We start from the raw sequence: 19422 nt of genomic DNA, 5'->3' as shown, positions 1-19422 counted from the left end.
GCTGACCCAGGATGGACACCTATGGGCTGCAAGAGCTGATACTGTGCTGATGGGGAGCGGACTCCCTTTAAGAGCCTTAACACAAAAATAACACAGTTGCATAGTAGAAAATCTGCACCCCACTGTTGTGTCCCCAAAAGAAGTCATCCCTGAAGAAAACATCTGGAACCATTACCTTGGTTTGGCCTTCAGGAAGAGAGTTTGAGGCAAGGATGTAGTTGAAAGCTCTGGCTAGTCCAGGAAGGAGGTAAGTGTACCTTTCTTTCTCCCCCCCCCCCTTTTCCCCCTGAGACACGGTCTCTCTGTGTAACCTTGACTGTCCTGGACTCACTTTGTAGACCAGGCTAGCCTCGAACTCACAGTGAGCCACCTGCCTCTGCCTCCTGAGTGCTGGGATTAAAGGCGTGCACCACCACCGCCTAGCTCTTTCTCCCTTCTAATAAAAACATTTCTTTAATCCTTTCCACAATGAGTGGGCATTTTGTGTAACTGGGAGAAGCAGGAAGTGGGCCCTGTGATTTGTTGCAAGGTTTATCAGATCTTTGCTTTCTTGCAGTGCTGGGAACCAAACCCAGGGCCCAGCACAGCCCAGGCTTGCTTAGAGCAAGGCAAGCACTCCAGCACCAAGTCAGCTCTTTATTGCTCGGATCTTGAATTGGGTGCTCCTCCTCAGAAGAACAGGCGGAAAAAAAAAAACAAAAAACAAAAAACAAAAAAAACTAGATCCTGACCATGGGAGCAGGGCCAGGTGGCACTTGCACGGTCCCTACTGGGTGCCAGCATTCTGCTGAACACCCTATAAAGTACCAGCATGTTCCAGTCTCTTAAAGACTCTGCCAGGGGTCTAGGGATGTGGCTTGGTTGGTATGGAGCCCACCTAGCATGCAGGAGACCCTGGTACCATCCCCAGCACCGAACAAACCAGGTGTGGGAGGTGGAGGCAGGAAGGTCAGAAGTTCAAGGCCATCCTTGGCTGTATCGCGCATTTGAGGCCAGCCTGGACTACAGAACAAAGCAAACCCCAAAAGCCCACAAGAGGCAAACTCATTGAGGAAGTCTGATGAGAAACTAAGAGGCTTCATCTGTCAGAGATGTCCCAGCTGCTCTCTCAGGTACAATCCATTTGACCTCAGAAAAGGAAAAGGAGCCGTGGAGGGCACAGACCTCTAGCCTGGCGGGCCTGAGTGCTGTAGTGCTGATCCATGCTCCGGTGCACACACAGACACGCCTGTCTAGATTAGTGGGCAGGCAAAGGATGGAGAGCTACTTCCGTGCTGGAGGTGGGGTGTTTACAAATGGCATGTGCACGTTAAGTCCCTGGCCTTTGTGCACATCAAAGGCACTTTCCCATCTCTGCTCCACATGAGCTGTGCCCAGTTCTAAGGAGGGGCTCTGGAGACTCCCGTGCCAGTCACGCTCAGGCTCCACAGCAGGTTGCAGCAGCCTGTGCCCTACATTTTGACAATGTCAGCTCTCACTGGCAGTCTAGCAGGGAACATGCATGGCCACAGTACCTTGAACTTTTTACTAGAAAGAGCAGAGCGGAGCAATGGTGCATTGACCCTCTTTAAGAGAATCAGAAGTCCTGTCACTTCATTGTTCTGGTGCTTCACACACACACACACACGTGCACATGCGTACATGAGTTAAATGTCACTGGGTGTCAGCTCAGAGGCAGACGTAGAGGAGTCCTTCTTGGTCTAAAAGAGGCCACTCTGGGTAATTAGGCCAAGTTCCACCACATTAAAGATGCTGGCTAGGGAATGGTCTCAGCCAATGAGCTGTGCATGGTCAGAGAGGCACTGAATTACACAAACAGCTTCCCTGTCCAAAGGGGGTTCAAAGGCAGCTATTTTTAGACATTGCCAGAAGGCCCCATGGATGTTGGAAATCCAAGTATCTTGAACTGGGCAGTCCTCAGAGCAAACTTGGGGGACTCCATCAGGAGCAGCATGCACCACGCTGCTGCTGCTGTCTGGACTCTCACTGGCTTGGTGGCTCCAGGGATGGTTGGAATGGTCCTCAACTTACAGACAATGATCGAGACTCAGCATGGATCTGCAGCTTGGCCAGAGTCAGTGTAGGGAGCGGGGGGGGGGGGGGGGAGGAAAAATCCACACCGCTCCTCTTGCCTGCCTGCTTTCATGAATTTTGCAGAGATGTGCAAGCTGAGTTCACCTGTTACGATCAGTCCAGTCTCCTGCAATTGTGAGATTCACCAGTGCCGTATGTTATGAGTCTGGCAGAGGAGGAGTTGGCAAGGTCCATTCAAAGAGACACGAGTTTCCTGATAAGCTGGAGCTAGGGGTAGCAGGAAGGAAGTACCAGTGGGCAGAAAGCACACACAGCCCAGAATTCTCCCTACAACTCTTAGAGATGGAGATCGCCAGAGCTAATGGTCACAGGCAGAGCTCACTGTCCAAGCCAGGAGATAGTCGATGGGTACTGAGTTCTTCAGTGCTCTTGTGGACTTCACAACGCCCCCATCGAGGCAGGAGGGCAAAGGTCAAAGTAGCAACCAAAGGGAAGGCGAAGGAAGAGTGGTAAGGAGGAGAAGGGGAGAGAGGGAGAAAGGGGCTGAGCCCAGGGGAACGCTGGGTGGCAGCCATGGGGTTTGAATTGCACCAGAGGGCAGTCAGCACCATGGACAGCCACCCAAAGCTCCCCGGGACTCCTTGCCTGCAGCACAGCTCCCTGGATCCTCTCTATCCATCCGAATCCTGTAAGCATCCTTCCGGCAGACACACTCCGACCATCAGCAGGTCTGTCTCTCAGGGAAGAAGGTGAAACTAAGCGGCACATTTAGCAAGCCGTTGTGACAAGTGTAATGTCACCAAGAAGGTATTCCAAGTCTCGGTCCTACTGTGCCAAGAGTGAATCTGTGTGCCCTGGAGTCTGTGTCAAGACAGAATGGCAGGGCACCTGCAGAGACTGGCCCTGCCCACCCCTGAATGTCTTCACTTCTGCAGGAGCAAGTGACCTCCTCATGGGTCCACTAGGGTGGCAAAGGGAACCCAGATTTTCCCAGGTTCCTCAGTAATGTGTCTCACGCCTGGATGTCCTTTCCTTCTCTGCCTGGCAAAGCTTTATCCATTGTGTAAAGATCCCACCAAATGCGCTCTCTTCTATGGAATCTCCCAGGATGTTCCGTGGTGCCACTTCTGTTTTCTGCACCTCAGTTTCCACAAGTGTATAATGGGGACAGACGGGGAAGTGGCTTCCAACAAGGTATTTGCTGAATCTGGACTGTTGCTTCTGGCTGAACACCGGTTTCCTGCTCACCTGGTCACCCTTGATAAGAGGATTCTACTCAAGTGTCCCTTTGGCTGCTTCAGGTAGCCTCTGCAGTGCTCCGTACTTACTTACCCACAAGGCTGAGCCGACCCAGCTGGCCGCTAACTGTTACCCCAGGATTGTGGTCTCCTTGAAAGAGAGGCTACACTTTTCACACTGAGTCTACGTGCAAGTACACAGTGTCCTGACTCGGCTTCTCCATACAGTGTACTGCTGACCGAGAGCCTAGTAGGCATCTCGGCTGGACATCTGGTCAACTGCCTGCCTTCTTACCCACCCGCCTCCATTCTAGTCTCAGGAGAAACAGCCTTGAGGTTCACAATAAGGCTTGGGCTTCCCTTTAGTTCTCCTGTAGAAGGCTTTACTTGTGCCTTGCACTGGAAACATCTCTGGCGGCCTTAGAGCACTGGTTCTCAACCTGTAGGTCGTGACCCCTTTGGGGGTTGAATGACCCTTTCACAGGGGGTCGCATAGCAGATATCCTGCATCTCAGATACTTACACTGTGATTCATAACAGTAGCAAGATTGCAGTTATGAAGTAGCAGCGAAAATAACTTTACGGTTGGGGGTCCCAACAACATGAGGAGCTGTGTTAGGGGGTCACAGTGTTTGGAACGCTGAGAACAGCTGCCCTAGAGGATGCAGAGATCTGCTCTCAGTAGAAATGGCCCCATATCCTTTTGGACATGACACAACACAAAGACACTTTTCTCAGGCCATACGGTGCCTGTCCAGGGGTCTTTTCCTACCACAAGATGGGCAGGCTGAGGAGGGAGGACACGTCTCTGTCACCCAGTCCTCCCTTTATGTGTAAATACCACCTCACACAAGAGATCTCACCACCTCACTCACCATGTGTGTGTCACACACCCCATCCAGTTGAGAAGCCTTTAAGTGTTAACACTAGAGAACCAGAAAGCGGGGGTGAGGGGGGGTGGGGGGCGCTCCCAGATTATGCAGTTAATGAGACACACCACTCAAGTCTTTCCCGCCACCCCAGCTGCGTATGCAGTCAGCAGCAGGATCCTCACAGTGACCGTAATATTTGAGGTCATCTCTTCAGCTGGCCAACGTGTCACCTTTATCACCACCTGGACATCACCGCAAATGGCGTCAGTCGTGAGGACAGGCTAGAACCTCGCTGCACCAGCGGTCAGACCAAGCCCACTGCACGGCTTTCTCCAGCCGAGGTTTCCCACCTCTGTCCTTCGCCAGCTGGGCCTTCAGACCCGAGCCCAGGTGACTGAGGCAGAGGGTGCAACCACCACATTTGCGAATTGGTGGCACGCTCAACCCTGTTTGCTGCAGGGTAAAGCTTGCCAGAGGCTACCAAGGTCCAGGATCTCAAGATATATATCGATATCTATATCTATTTCTACATATGTGTGTATATATATAAAAATATATGTATATAAAATCAAGCAGTGGACTGTGCTAGAGACACCCACAGGGAAGATGCCCTTTCTGTACAGCCAGCCAGGTGTGGAGCTGCAGCCAGCACATCTGTGCGTTCTTGTCCCACTGTACAGAGGATAGATGCTAGGAACCTACAGCCTAGAATGGCTTGTGGGCACCTCAGAGGTGTAGAACCCAGCTGTGCCTTCTGTCTCAGGCCTGTCATCCCAGCTACTCCGGTGGCCGAGGCTTCAGGAAGGAGCCGCAGGACAGTGGCCACAGAAGAGATGTCTCTTGCCTCTCCTGCCACCTTCTCTCCTTGGTTTGCAAACCGCAGAGTTTTCCCAGCAAGACCCAAGCCGGGGACACTAGCAAGCCCTGGGGAGCTTTCCAAAGAGCAACGAAGCATGCGGCACTGGAGTACTGTGACACTGAGACAGGTGCCTCACCTTAAATGGGAGTGAGCAAAGGCAGTGTCTCACGCTTCCTTCCTTCCTCCCCCCTGCCCCCTCCCCTGCCTCTCTCTTTTTGGTTTTTTGAGACAGGGCTTCTCTGTGTAGCCTCAACTGTCCTAGACTTGCTTTGTGGACCAGGCTGGCCTCGAACTCACAGCGATCCGCCTGCCTCTGCGTCCCAAGTGCTGGGATTAAAGGCGTGCGCCACCACTGCCTGGCCTCTCCCTCTCTTTCTCTCTCTCCTTTCCTTCCTCCTTTTTTATTTTGCAGTCGTGAAGATCGACCCAGGGCCTTATGTTTGACAGCAAGTGCTCTACTCTGAGCCACACCCCCGGCACGCTCCCACCCCTTAAACTTTCTTGAGACTGGTTCTCACAGTGTTGCCCAGGTCAGCCTCAAACTTCCTCTTGTAGCTCAGGCTCTCCTTGACTTGGAATCATCCCCACCAACCTCCCCAGTAGTAGGGATGTCAGACCAGTGACCCTAGGTCTGGTTTCCCCACCCACCCCCGCCTGCTTCAAGGGTCACCGTGAAGATGACAGGAGCGATTCCACATAAAGTGTTCAGAAAAGGTCAGGGTTTTGCACGTATGTGATCTTGGTTGCTACAGTGCCCTAGGCAGTGGAGAGAATTCCATCTCAGAAGAGACGGGGCCAAGATCAGGTTCAGACTCGGGACAGAGGAATGTTGAGGGGCCGGAATGAGGGCTGGGATGGAAGGTCCTACCGTGGCCCTGGAGTGATGGTGCTTCAGAGAAAGTTCAGAGCAGACACTGAGGATGAGGCCATCAGGGACCCTTGGAGTGGGCCATGGGGGGCTGAAGCTAATGTGTCACAGTGGGGATGCGGGGGGGGGAGGCAGGGGTGCGAACTCACGTACACCTTCTCGCAGACTCCTGGGCCAGCTGCAGCCGGTAGACCGAGAGGCGGTTGACACCGCCACACACACTGCCCCGCTCTCCCTTGCAGTCCATGTCACATTCTGCTTCGCTCACATTGGCCGCCTGGATCTTGTGGCCGCAGTAGCACTCGGCTCCAAACTCCAGCCCAGCGTACAGGTAACCCCTGTGGGAGGCTGCTGTGAGGCAGGGGGACACCACCAGAGAGACCCCAGGGGACAGGAAGACTCAGTGGGAGAAACCTCAGACCAGAGGACTGGACAGAGTCTCCAGGAGGCATGGAGACCAAGGAAAGAGCCCAGGAGTCATCGGAAAGGGACAAACGGGCTGGAAGGGCAGGGAGCCTGGAGGAGGAATGGGGGTCACACCTACTCCAAAGGGCAGGACAACCTCTAGAAGTAGGAGGGTCAGAGGGTCCAAGGCACTGGAGATTCAGAGATCTCTGGGGACAGGGAGAACATCCTGGGGACACCCTCCGGCCCTCATCCCTGGCTGATGTGTTGTATCGTCCATACTACCCTTTCATGCCCACATTAACACTCACACTCACACACACACTCACACTCACACACACACTCACACACTCACACACACACTCACACACTCACACTCTCTCACACACTCACACACTCACACACTCACACACACTCACACTCTCACACACTCACACACACTCACACACACACTCACACTCACACACACACTCTCACACTCACACACTCACACACACACTCACACTCTCACACACTCACACACACACACTCACACACACTCACACACACACTCACACTCACACACACACACTCTCACACACACACTCACACTCTCACACACTCACACACTCACACACACTCACACTCTCACACACACACTCACACACTCACACTCACACTCTCACACATCCACATGCATATTCATACATCACAGATACTCATTCATACACACTCACACGTTAACTCGTCCATACACATAAACACATTTACACACATTCACACACACATACACGCTCACTCATTCACAGATACAAACACACACACACACACACACACCACTCTGCCTCTCCCCCACTCCTCTTTCACCTCTGAAGAACCCAATCTCTTCCCTCCAGGGAAATCACCCAGGGTGACACCTCATTGCTAGGTCCCTTGGGAAGCACCAGGGGAGGGGGAGGAAGTAGGGTGCTTGTATCCCTTTGGCAGACTATAAAACCATGCTCACATACCCAGCCAAGAAAAAAAAAAAAATTCTTCCCTGAAAACAAAGCAAAACAAAATTCCATGAGCCGCGAGGAGATGCTATTTTTTCCTAGCCAAGGAATCCTTTCCTAAAAAGGCCATTCGGTGGACAGCGGTCTAAAAACGTGGGAGGAAGCTGCCAGCACTGGCTGAGAATTCGGGGAAGGGGGAGCCCTGTCAGCCCCCTGGCTACTGTGCTCCTAGAGACATGGGGGCTCCTTAGAAAGCAGCCTGCAAAAAAAAAAAAGTCTCTGGAGGAGATGCTGGTGGCTATGGCTTGTCTCCTGGATCCCTATGCAGTAGTGCTGGGTGCATGGGCAGAGCCACCCCAGATCTGTGCCTGTGCGTGTCCTGGTGACTCAGCCTTGCCCTGATACCTGCTCTTCCTGGAAGATAAGGCAAGAGCAGCTGACATGACTGGCATCTTGGAACCTCACTTGCAGGACCTGCCTGCGTGTCCCTGTCCCTCTAAGCTTGCTTCTTATCCATCCCTCAGGCCCCTTCTCCCACAGTGGAACCCACTGGCAGAAATAAAATGTGTGTCATCAATTCTGAAAGAGGAGATAAGCTGTAACTCAGAGCCAAAGGGAGGAGAGACACGGTGCTAGGGAGAGCCCAACAGTTCCCAGCCAGGAAGGGGCATGTGTCCCAGTTGACTCCTGGCTTGGGAGAGCTGGGAGTCCACAGGGTGTTAGCAAACTGTTCTAAACCAGCCATGATGGCACAGGCCTGCAATCCCAGTGAGTCCAGAGCCAGAGGCAGGAGGATTGCAAAGACTTGTGGTCACACACTAACCAATTCTCAGAGACAATCAGCTGTCAGGACTAACCTCACACATCAGCTGACCTCACACAGCCAGCTGACCTCACACGTGAGCTGACCTCACACATCAGCTGACCTCACACATCAGCTGACCTCACACAACCAGCTGACCTCACACAACCAGCTGACCTCACACAACCAGCTGACCTCACACAACCAGCTGACCTCACACGTGAGCTGACCTCACACATTAGCTGACCTCACACGTCAGCTGACCTCACACGCCATTCCTTATATGCTGCTCCTCGGCACAGTCCATATCGTTGCACAGCCACAGTCCCTCAGACCACATCACGTGCATCCTTGTGCACACACATGCATGTGCACACACACGCAGACACACGTGTACACAGACACGTATGAACACACGTATGTGTGTACACGCATGCTTATGTGCACACACACGCATGTGCACACATACGCAGACACACGTGTACACAGACACGTATGAACACACGTATGTGTGTACACGCATGCTTATGTGCACACACATGCATGTGCACACACACGCAGACACGTGTACACAGACACATGTGAACACACGTATGTGTGTACACGCATGCTTATGTGCACACACATGCATACACACAAGTCAATCATTCTTGCAGTCCTTTTTTCTGCATCTCTATTTCACCCTCTGACAAGGCAAGGCAAAGGGCACTGTTGAAGGAACCCAGGGTGGAAAGGGTCAGAAGGGACACGTCTGGGGACATGGTGGCAGCGGCGGGGCAGGGGGCACTACCGTTCAGCACAGTTGTCCTGGCAACGGAAGACTGTCATCTTTTTGTAGTCGAAAAAGGACACACCTCGCAGGGCTCGGCTCTGGGTGTTGTCCAGGTAGCAGCCGATGTACTTGGCTGTGGGGAAACAGGAAACGTCCGTAAGTCTAGCTGAGGATGTGGAAGGATGCGGGACGAGGCCCCTGTGCCCCCTGGCTGTGTGGCTTTGCCAAGTGTGTAGCACCCAATTCCATCCTCAGGGTGCAAACACAAGATGGGAAATGCTAGGCCCTGGCCATCAGGGCAGGGGGGACTAATGGGTGAGGTTGCGAGCCCTGAAGACACAGGGCAGAGTATTTTGGCCAAGTCCAGAGGTTTCCTGGGGTCTCTGGACACTGGGGCCATACCCCTGGGCCAGAAGGAGCCTCACTTTACCCAGGAAAAGGCCTATTTCAGTGGCCGTGGAAGGTCTGGTATCCCCTGCTCCTTTCTATGGCTGCCTCGTGGGTCTCACTGGACTTGGAAGGTTCAGGATCCAGGCTTCGCTTCATGCTTACTTCCCGGCTCTGGTTGGAGGAGCGTAGATGGGCAAACCTTCCCAAGGCTTCGTTTCCCTTGCAGTGGGGGTAAAAGCAGCAATCAATTTGCTAGCTTGGCACCACTCACGGACGCCCCTGTCATATTGTCCTGTGTGTCCTAGGTACAAAGCTCTGGATAGCAGAGTAAGAATCTGGCTTTAGGGCTGGAGAGATGGCTCAGAGGTAAGGGAGCATTGGCCGCTCTTCCAAAGGTTCTGAGTTCAATTCCCAGCAACCTCATGGTGGCTCACAACCATCTGTAATGGGATTGGTGCCCTCTTCTGGCCGGCAGGTGTACGTGCAGGCAGAACACTGTATACATAATGAATGAATAAACAAATCTTAAAAAAAAAAAAAAAAAAGAAAGAAAGAAACTGGCCATTCACTGGGCTGGGTAAAACACTTCACAGTTTGTCTCTTTGGGGGACTTGGGTGGGTGTTTCTGTTCCAAGAGTCACTTCAGATGATATTTAAGAACCATGCATTAACTCTGCAAATGCCCCCCTTTACTTGATGTCTTGCAGGAACTCACACCCAAAGACAGTGACTGACAGTCTGTGCAAAAAAAAAAAAAAAAAAAAAAAAAAAAAATCCCTTATTTTTTCTTAACATTCTCCCAGCATCTGGATGCAAGCTATGGTAAGTGCTTTACAGATACCACTTACTGCACCCTCAACAAGATTCTGTGAGAATCTCTGCTCTGTGGTTCAGAGAGGTTGTGATTTGCTTAGGGTAACACAGCTTGTATAAACGAGACCAGAGTTGGACACACACAGTCTGGCTCCAGACCCTTTGTTTGGATGCTTGTACACTGGGAAGACCTGCCATCCTCCCATCCCTACAGAGCCCTCAAGAAGAGAGCCTCAGCTCAAAGCTGAATGAAGATTTGTATGCAGGTCTACAGGACCCACACTGGCTCTTTCTGTCCCTTCCCATGAAAGAGAAGGATCCAGCCATGTCCTGGTACTAAATGGCCTTCCCAGGGAGTGACCAGGAAAACCTGAATGCCATTTGACACCTCCTCTGCTTAGGAGGCTTCCTGGGTTAAAAGACAGAAGGTCCTCTCCCTGCCCTTGTGCCAGGGAGCAAAGCTTGCAGGAGGACGCTCCTCTGTGCATCGCCTGTAGTTGTCAGCTCTGCTGGGCACCAGCTGACACCCTGGTGACTTGGGTTTTCCTCACACAACGGATGTGATGGGCTCCGCTGAGAAGAGTCTGGCTTCAAAGGGAGCATTGCTGCCCCAGCCCCCATGAGCCCATCACTGGTGACATTTCTGGAGGGTCCTGGTGGCCTTTTCTTGTTGAACAACCCAAATACCTCCTGCTTCAGGCAAAATCTCAGCTGATAGGGCACTGCAGGGCACAGGGCAGGGATGTTTCACTTTGGGCCTTTGCTAAAGGCCTGAGCATCTAAGGGTCATGGGTTTCTGTTTATTTCTGTTTCATGTAAAACCAGGGCCCGACACATACTCAGTCAGCCCTCTTACCACAGAGCCATGCTCTCAGCCTTCCTGAGTTTTCGAAATCCAAACTTCGCAAACTTCTTTTTTTCAGGAACCCACTTTTAAAACATGCATGCATGTGTGTGTACATGTGTGTGTGTGTGCATGTGTGTGTGTGTGTGTGTGTGTGTGTGTGTGTCCAGGTGCCTGCAAAGCCAGAACAGGGTTTGAATCCACTGGAGCTAGAGGAGACTGTGAGCTGCCTGATGTGGGTGCTAGGAGTGTCCCTCCCGTCCTCTGCAAGGGCAGCCCGTGCTCTGAACTGATCAGCCATCTCTCCAACCCCTTACAGACTCACTTCAAAGGCAAAAAAGCCAATTGCCAGGACATTAACATCCTCTCGCTGCTCACTCCTGAGCACTGGGATCACAGAAAGATCTTACCAGCCTCCTCACAGGGTTACCCCTGCCCAGTCAGGGTCAGCAGCACTGCCCACCCACCAGCCTGCTGGACTCAAGACAAGGCATGAGGTCCCATGCTCTGAATCCTTACAGATTAAAGCTGGCAGTGCGACACACCTGTTTTCCCTGGCTCACGACACTGGCATCCTGTAAGACCAAAGATGCTAACAGTTACAGTCCCTTGGACCAAGTTCAGTGTGTCCAGGAGACCAGTAGAAGTGCAGGGGATGGGGGCGGGGTGAGAGAGGGGAGAGAATTAAGAAACGCTGAAGGCCAGGTGTCAGAGCCTTTGTGCATCCCAGTGGCACGGCAGGACAGATGGACACGGCAGGACAGATGGACACAGCAGGACAGATGGACAGTCCCTAGAACTCTGATGGGAAGCCCATCAATTTGCCAAATCCACCCACAAGGAGGACCTCAGAGCAAACCCAAGCCCAGGCCCATCTCCTCCAAAGAGACATTTTGGAGGCAGGACTCTGGAAGTTTCTCCACTCTAGCTCACACACTGGAGTGGAGGACCAGAGAGGGAGGGCGGGTTGAGTCCTGTGTCCTTCCCTCCCCCCGCCTCCACAAACCTGTACTTTTAGTTTGAAATGCTGTGTGACCCCCACACAGCCCTCCCCAGGCTAGCATTAAACAGATCTCCCACACAGCAGGTATACAGATCTGTTGAAGAAACACCTGAGCCTCTGTTTCCTTATCGGTCAACAGAAGGGAGACAAACAGTCCTCTGGATATTTAGGATAAGGGTGTGTCACAAACCAAAGCCCAGCAAAGTCAACACTAAGGCAGGACCTGGTGTTTCCTCCCTGCCAGGTTATCTGGCCCCCATCCTGGGAATCTCACAGCAATGCCAAGCTTGAACTCGGCCTTGTGACTGCCGGCCGCTGGGCCTTCCGGGGCCTCTTTCCTAGCGTCTGTGCTCAAATCCTACCGCGGTGGCCGAACCTCTCAGAGGTTGGAGAGGTATGTAAAACAGAAACCCAGTCACAGGCCACACAGGAGGGATTAATGGTTGAGTCCACACAACCCATCAGTGTCTCCAGGACCCCAGAGACTGCTGAAATAGCTCCGGGACCCTGGCTGGCGATTTATCTCCAGCCCAGAGTTCAGCGTATGACAACCTCCTCTATTGCACCGAGCCATTCTCTTTTCATTCTTTTTTCTTCTGTTATCATTAATCTTCGCGTGGAAGTTCCGTCTCTCTGATGGAGGCCATTTGCTCAGAGGGTGGCTGAGCACAAGCAGGCTTGCGTGCTTTCCTCTGTACTGTTCTGAGCAGCGTTCCGAATACTGTGCCCACATCCCTGCCTGCCTTCATTCGTTCACTGGTTCCATCCATCAGTGCCACACACTCTCACCAGTGTCCTCTTTTCATCTCATTTGGTCACACAGCCATCTCTGTGTCTCTGTCTCTCTGTCTCTGTCTCTCTCTTTTGGTTTTTCGAGATAGGGTTTCTCTGTGTACCCTTGGCTGTCCTGGACTCACTCTGTAGACCAAGCTGGCCTCAAAAAATCACAGTGATCTGCCTGCCTCTGCCTCCCAATTGCTGGGATTACAGGCGTGCACCACCACTGCCTGGCTACCCGGCCATCTCTTACAAGGCTATCAACCCTGTTGGTCTGAGGCCACGCTCCAACATGTGATCCCTGAAGATGCTGTGCACCCAGGGATCTGACTTCTTGCCTGGTGCCAGCTCCACCAGATGCAGTTCTTCCCCCTCTGAGTCCTGCACGCCCACTTCCTGCACATCTGTGTCCCACATGAACGTGTCCAGCAAGGGCTCTGCTAGCCTGGGAGGAGACAGGCTTCCGGCTTCAGTGTTTGGTCAGAGAAGCATTCCAAATGCTGATCTGAGGTGCTGAACTCCAAATGTGTCCATCACCAAGGAGGACACCGCCTGTTTCCGATGTAGCCAGGGATGAGTCGTGTGCAAAGTGGCCTCTAACTCATGGAGTGACACCAGCCAAATAAACAATGAGTCACTCCAGCACGGTCCAGCCCACAGTGACCACTCAATAGCCAGCACCAATGGTAACAACAGGGCAGCTGTTAAGTGACATCACAATCCAGAAGGTGTGTCGGGCATGAGCACAGACCACTCTGTTCTAACGAGCAGAAAACAAACAGCGGTGAGCACTGAGCAGGTGCTCAGTACAAGGCATTGCTACTGTGGACAGCCATAGTGGCCAGGTGATGGTCTCTCAGCGGCCCACAGTGTTGGGGTCCAGCAACCCCAGAACCTTTATGAAGTGCAGCATTTGCACAGGACTCAGACCTATCCTATCCCCATGTGTCCAGCAGTTCTCTCTAGATGACCTTAGCTCCCAGTGCAGTGTGAACATGGAAACTACAAGGGTAGTCCGTGTATGATCCTTACAAATGCATTTTTCTTAGGAAGTTTTTAATTTCTTATTTATTTTTTTTATCTTTGGTCTGTGGTTGGCTGAATTCCAGGGTACGAATCCTCAGCTATGGAGAGCTGACTGAGTCTGATTCTCACAACCCACGGGACATCGTCACACAGATCCACTGTCACAAGGGCTATACTGCATGGCACGGAGCAGAAAAGAGCATTTGGTTGGACTTGGACGAGGCTGTGTTCTGGAGCTGGACAAAGCTGAAATTGGGGAGTCTCCTGGCAGACGGAGACTCACACATTGATTTACCCATCCCATCATCCATCCGGCCACAGCAGTGCGCTTGGCGCTGTCCCAGGTGCTGACGGGTTGAGCTGGCCAAGGCTGGACTGCCCCTGCCCTCCTGGAGCAAGCAAGAGGCCTTTGCATGGTGCTGTGTATGGCATGCTGTGTATGGCAGCAGAGTAAAGCTAGGGGGTGTGACTGTGACCAGGCACAGGGTGGAACCCGTAGGACATTCTGAGAAGTGGCTAGGGAGGCAGGGGCTGAGTGGTGGCTCCAAGGAAGGGGCGTGGGAGCCATGCAGATGTTGGGAGAGAAGACATCAGCTGAAAGGACTGAGATCCCGGAGCAAAGAGAGCGTGGCACTCGATGAACAGTGAGTGAGAGGGATGGTCCGGTACAGCGTGGGAGGGAATCTGAGACAGGTGGGAGTCACGTCACATCTCTTGAGAAAAATCCTTAAGTGTTCTGTGAGTGATCTCCTTGAGGCACTTGGCGAGATCCAGTGGGAATGAATGACTTAGGTCAACCCTTGAGAGATGGAGCCATGATTCCTGCTTAGGACCCCTGCTTGTTTATTAAAGGCCAACTACTTCTTCTGAGGATCTAATGCATTAGAGTGAGAGAGAGAGATCAAAACCAGGAGAAGGGCCCTGAAGGTCAATAGCGGAGAGTTCATCCTTAGGTCAAGTTAACTTCAGGACAAGCTAGTAAATCAGAGTTTGTCACGCTCTTAAACGAAATTGGAAAGATTCATTCCCACCTTGGACAAGGAAGAAAATAGAATTGGACAAAGAAAAAAAAATGATAATTATTTTTGCTTAAGGAGAAAGCTGTAATGGAGTAAGACCATATTGTATAATTATATAAAATTGGCTTATAAGATAACTTAATACATATTATAAATATATTGATTCAGGTTACAATAAGATAGAAAAGTTATTCTGCTGTTAGAGGATTATTCTTGGATTTTAATTGTTTTTATTTTGAAACCGCATGTTTGCTTCCAGCCTGCGCACAAACCAAACTGGTTATGCCTGGCTAGATATAATCGTTTGGCTTGCAATACTTAGGTATATGTAGTTATGACGCCATCATTTGGATTGTAATATTATACTGCTTAGATATGGACAAAGGCCAATCACTAACTAGGAGGGAACAAGAGAAACTTAATACACAGTGAGATTTTTGGATAATAATTAAAGGTTAGGGGGCTGGAGAGATGGCTCAGTGGTTAAGAGCACTGCCTGCTCTTCCAAAGGACTCAAGTTTAATTCCCAGCACCCACATGGCAGCTCACAACTGTCTGTAAATCTAAGATCTGACAACCTCATACCAATGCACATAAATTTTTTTAAAAAATTAAAAAAATAGAAAAATAATTAAGGTTAATCTGATACTGTATATGTGTAATGCTTCGAAATTCTATATAAAGTTGACTCGAGCTATCCGGGGCCACTTGCTCAAACTGCAACAAGTGGTCAAAGTTTTCCTTTTGGCCGACTCCACATTTCCGTCCTGGGTTACCGAACTCGCCGGATACAGACGCCGGCATAAGACTTAAGATGGGGGCTAGGGAGAAGGCTGGGGGTTTTCAAAGGACCAGATGGTGTTCGGAGTGAATAACGTGGAGAGAGCAGCGATTTCTCTAACAGACCAGCCTTTTAGTGCTAAGAGATGGCCACTTTCAGAGTAGACCCCGCGGGTACTCCTTCAACATGGCAAAGTGCCAGTTCTGTCCCAGGTGCATCGCCAGATCCCTGCGTGGTCCCTGTCTCGATTGCCTGGAAGGGAGCCATTGTTAGGCCCATGAAGCAGGTGTGGAAACCGAGGCATGGAAGGTCAAACCATTGGCCGGGCCACACAGGTGGCTAAGGTGGGGCTGGAACCCTAGGCCAAAGCCTCCAGCCTGTTCTGTCTCCTTACCTCTCTGTGAGCCCTGGGCTCTCTCACAGGGCAGGAAGGTAAGAGGCTCTGGGACAGCCAGATCCAAGAGCACCTAAGGCCTAGGATAGGCTCCTTTATGAATTCTGTGTCTTGCAGAGGTGGGGGAGGGCTTCACGCAGCGGCACGCAGAGGCTTGTGGGAGCATCGCCCTCACTCCGCCCTCACTGGGTTTCCTGCACATCCTCCTGTTTTCATATCATGAGCCGTGGCTGTGGCAGGTTTCCCCAGCCTGCTGGTCACATGGTAGCAGGCAGTGGAGTGAGGGAATACCTTCAGAGAAAGTCAACCATCTGGGCAGATGGTGCTCAGACTCCAGGCTATCCTGAAGCCAGCTGTGCAGCGCTGAGCCGGCATCTTTTAGTTTCCACATCTGGTTCTTGTTTGTTTTCAATTTATTTTTAATTTTTAACTATGTGTATGTGTGGTAGTGGCTATGTGCCAGAGACCTAAGGTCCCCCTGGAGCTAGGGTCACAGGTAGGGCCCTCTGCAAGAGATTATGTGACTGTGCGCTTAGCTGCTGAGCCATCTCTCTAGTCCCATTTGTTTGATTGTGAGACAGGGCCTCATAGCCTAGGCTGGCCTCCAATTCCCTATATAACCTTCCTAGTGCTGGGATTACAGGTGTGCCCCCTGCCCTGCCTGGGCATCATATATACCAGGGCACCGCTCTATTAACTGAGCTGCACCCTCCAGCCCTCCACATCTGTTAAACAGGCACCAGCTCCTCTGCACCCCGTTCAAGCCTGTGGCATGTGCCAGCGATCAAACTCCTTTTGGGTGTAAAATGCTTAGAATGCAACAAGGCAGCGGAATCTACGCAGGGAGATGCCAATGTCTGGAGCATCGGTTGCCAGAACGGGAAGCTCCTGGACAGATGGGGGAACTTTTTGGCATGGGCATAGCTTCACTTTGCTAAGGGGCTGTCATTAATCCTGGGCGACTGGCATCTTTCCCCCCGCCCTTTGAGACAGAGTCTCATTATATAGCCTAGGCTAGCCTCTCATTATATAGCCTAGGCTAGCCTCCAGCTCAGCCTCTCAGGGCAGGACTGTTGGTATGCAGCATACTGCTCAGGTGCCTCCCTTTCTTTACAATAGGAAGGGTAGCAACTCTGTTTAAGTGTCAAATGCTCACTGCAGACCCAGGGACACTCAGAGTCCTGGAAACACTGGTGCTGGAGTTTTTGTGTTTAACAAGCAGTGGTAAAGGGCTCAGGGATTTTAAGCTGAGGCTAATTGAAGGGCTGTGTGACTTGCTCATTATAGGTGATAGTGCAAATTTCCTACATTCACGTGTGCCTGGAGCACCGAGACCAGTTGCTAGCTTTTGTTTGTTTGTTTGTTTGTTTTTAAGAGGGTTTCTCTGTAGCCTTGGCTGTCCTTGGCTTTGTAGACCAGGCTGGTCTTGAACTCACAGTGGTCCGCCTGCCTTTGCCTCCCGAGTGCTGGGATTAAAGATGTGCGCCACCATGCCCCGACCAGTTGCTGGCTTTTACTTCTACTTCTGTGTTCTCTGTTTTCCCCCTTCCCTCAGTCCCTCCAGGCACTTACCTCTCTCTTCCTCCTTTTCCTTCTCCTTCTCCCGGACAGCCCTCCCTTTGAGGGCCCGGCTCCAGGTTCCTCCGTAGTCGCCCAATTTGGCTCTCTCGCTGGTGTCCTTGGCCTTGAGTGAGGGTCCGTACCTGCGTGCGATGCTGGAGACCTCCCCGGTGTCCCGGAAACCTCTGCCTTGGTGCAAGTCGCCCAGTAAAGGCAGCTCGGCTCCTTCTGCTGGGCTCCCCGCTGCGGGGCTGGCCTGGTTTTGGGGCACAGCGGGCTGGCCCACAAAGCCCGAATGCAGGAAGACTAGGCTCCCGGCGGTCAGGTAGATAGCCAACAGAGTAAAAAAGCGCACAGGCTTCCTGCGGAAATATCGGAAACACCGCTGGAACTTGAACCAGAGCTTGGCCATAGCCAGATCATTCCGGACTGGCTCAGGGCTGGCTGGGCTGATGGCTGGGAAGGGGCGTGGAGGGCGTGGCTTCCCGGAGCTTGGTACTCTGGTCCCGCCACAGAGGAGACCCTGTAGCTGGAAAGCAAACCAGCACCTGGCTGAGTCCAGAGAGGATGAGGACAGGGGTTGCTGGCGTTTGGAGGTTAAGTTGAGTTGCCTGGGGCCAAGAAAGAGGACCAATAGGAGGCGGTCCCCTTCTCCCACATCTTGTGAAAGAACTCTGGTGACCGGGGATTGGGGGAAGGAGCCACGCAGGTACAGGTCACTCAGGCCCCTTCTCCAGCCCTTTGGGATGTTGAGCCTGATTAGTGCACTGAGGGCTTTGGCGCGGGCCTCTCCTCCAGCTCCAACGGGTGACCAGGCTGTGTGCCACCTTCTGGGGACATGAGCTGGAAGGTCTCCATCTGGTCAAGCTTCAGGGCAGCGGGCTACCACCTGCAAAACAGCAGTAGACACAGGCATGAGGGCCCCCCCCCAAAGCCCAGGACGTAAAGACTCCTGAGCAACCGCAAGGGGGTGTGCCAAGGCCCAGAGAGGGCTGGAAGCAGCAGCAGGGCCACCTTTGAGAGCAAGGTTGCGTGGGCTTCAGGGTTATGAGTGTGAGTGTGTGTGTGTGTGCATGCGCACAGGAGGCCAGAGGTCAATGTTGAGTAACTTCCTCAGTCACCTTTCCCCTTATGGTTTTTTTTTGGGGGGGGCAGTTGTTTTGTTTTTCGAGACAGGGTCTCTCTGTGTAGCCTTGGCCGTCCTAGACTCGCTTTGTAGACCAGGCTGGCATCGAATTCACAGTGATCCGCCTGCCTCTGCCTCCCAGGTGCTGGGATTAAAGCGTGCACCATCACCGCCCGGTTCCCCTTTGGGTGTTTTGGCAACAGTGTCTGGCCCTGTGAGCTCCAGGTATCCTCCTGCCTCTGCCCTCCCAGTACTGAGAATCTGAACCCAGGGCCCCATGTGTATGTGGTCAATTGTTTGTCTCCCCAGCCCCAGGCATCCCTCCCCGCCTCCCTCATTTCAACCACAGTCAGTTGAGTCTTTATCAAGAAGCTGCCAGCAGGCCAGGCCCAAGCTGCTTGCCTCTCCCTTTCTAGACAAGTGTTGCCTATATTAGTCAAATGCTCATAGGTTTGTGGGGTCCTCTAAGTCCAAAGGAATCCTCAGAGACTTGGCGGAGCCCGAATTCACTCATCTCACTCCCCCCGCCCTGCCCCCCACCCTGCAGCCCCCACTCCTACCCCCCCCCCACTCTGCCCGGCCCCCAGGAGTATTTAAGGAGACCAGCTGTGTTCCTGCCAGAGCTGAGATGCAGAGGTAAAAACACACTTCCTGAGGGCTTCTGTTCTATTGCAGAAATCAGATCTGCAGCCATCATCTCTGCCTTGAGGGGGAATGGGGAGTGAGGGAAGCGGGCGGGCTCAGTAAGCAACACATCCACGCAGTGCCCAGGCTCTTCTATAGATCGTCTCACCTGGTCGCCCCTGTCTCACAGGATGTGGCGGGAGGGGGGTGGGGGGGGGCAGGGGGGAGGGGGGGTGAGCAT

General features: G+C 52.5%; 1 protein-coding gene across 1 annotated transcript in view; it reads right to left on the bottom strand.

Moving 5' to 3' along the window:
- The window catches only part of Wscd2 (WSC domain containing 2), a 38202-nt gene extending 20110 nt beyond the window's left edge, over window positions 1-18092 (bottom strand). The window contains exons 1-3 of the mRNA XM_051161682.1: window positions 17444-18092; window positions 8843-8957; window positions 6025-6209 (exon numbers count right to left, since the gene is read on the bottom strand). Coding sequence (XP_051017639.1) covers window positions 6025-6209; window positions 8843-8957; window positions 17444-17843 — 700 coding nt within the window. The 5' untranslated portion in view covers window positions 17844-18092. The remainder of the gene's footprint in view (window positions 1-6024; window positions 6210-8842; window positions 8958-17443) is intronic.
- Window positions 18093-19422: the final 1330 nt, after the last annotated feature.

The sequence above is a fragment of the Acomys russatus genome, chromosome 19, assembly GCF_903995435.1.
Source record: "Acomys russatus chromosome 19, mAcoRus1.1, whole genome shotgun sequence".
NCBI lineage: Eukaryota > Metazoa > Chordata > Mammalia > Rodentia > Muridae > Acomys > Acomys russatus.
Note: the sequence above shows the minus strand (reverse complement) of the source record. Positions and strands in the feature narration are given on the sequence as shown.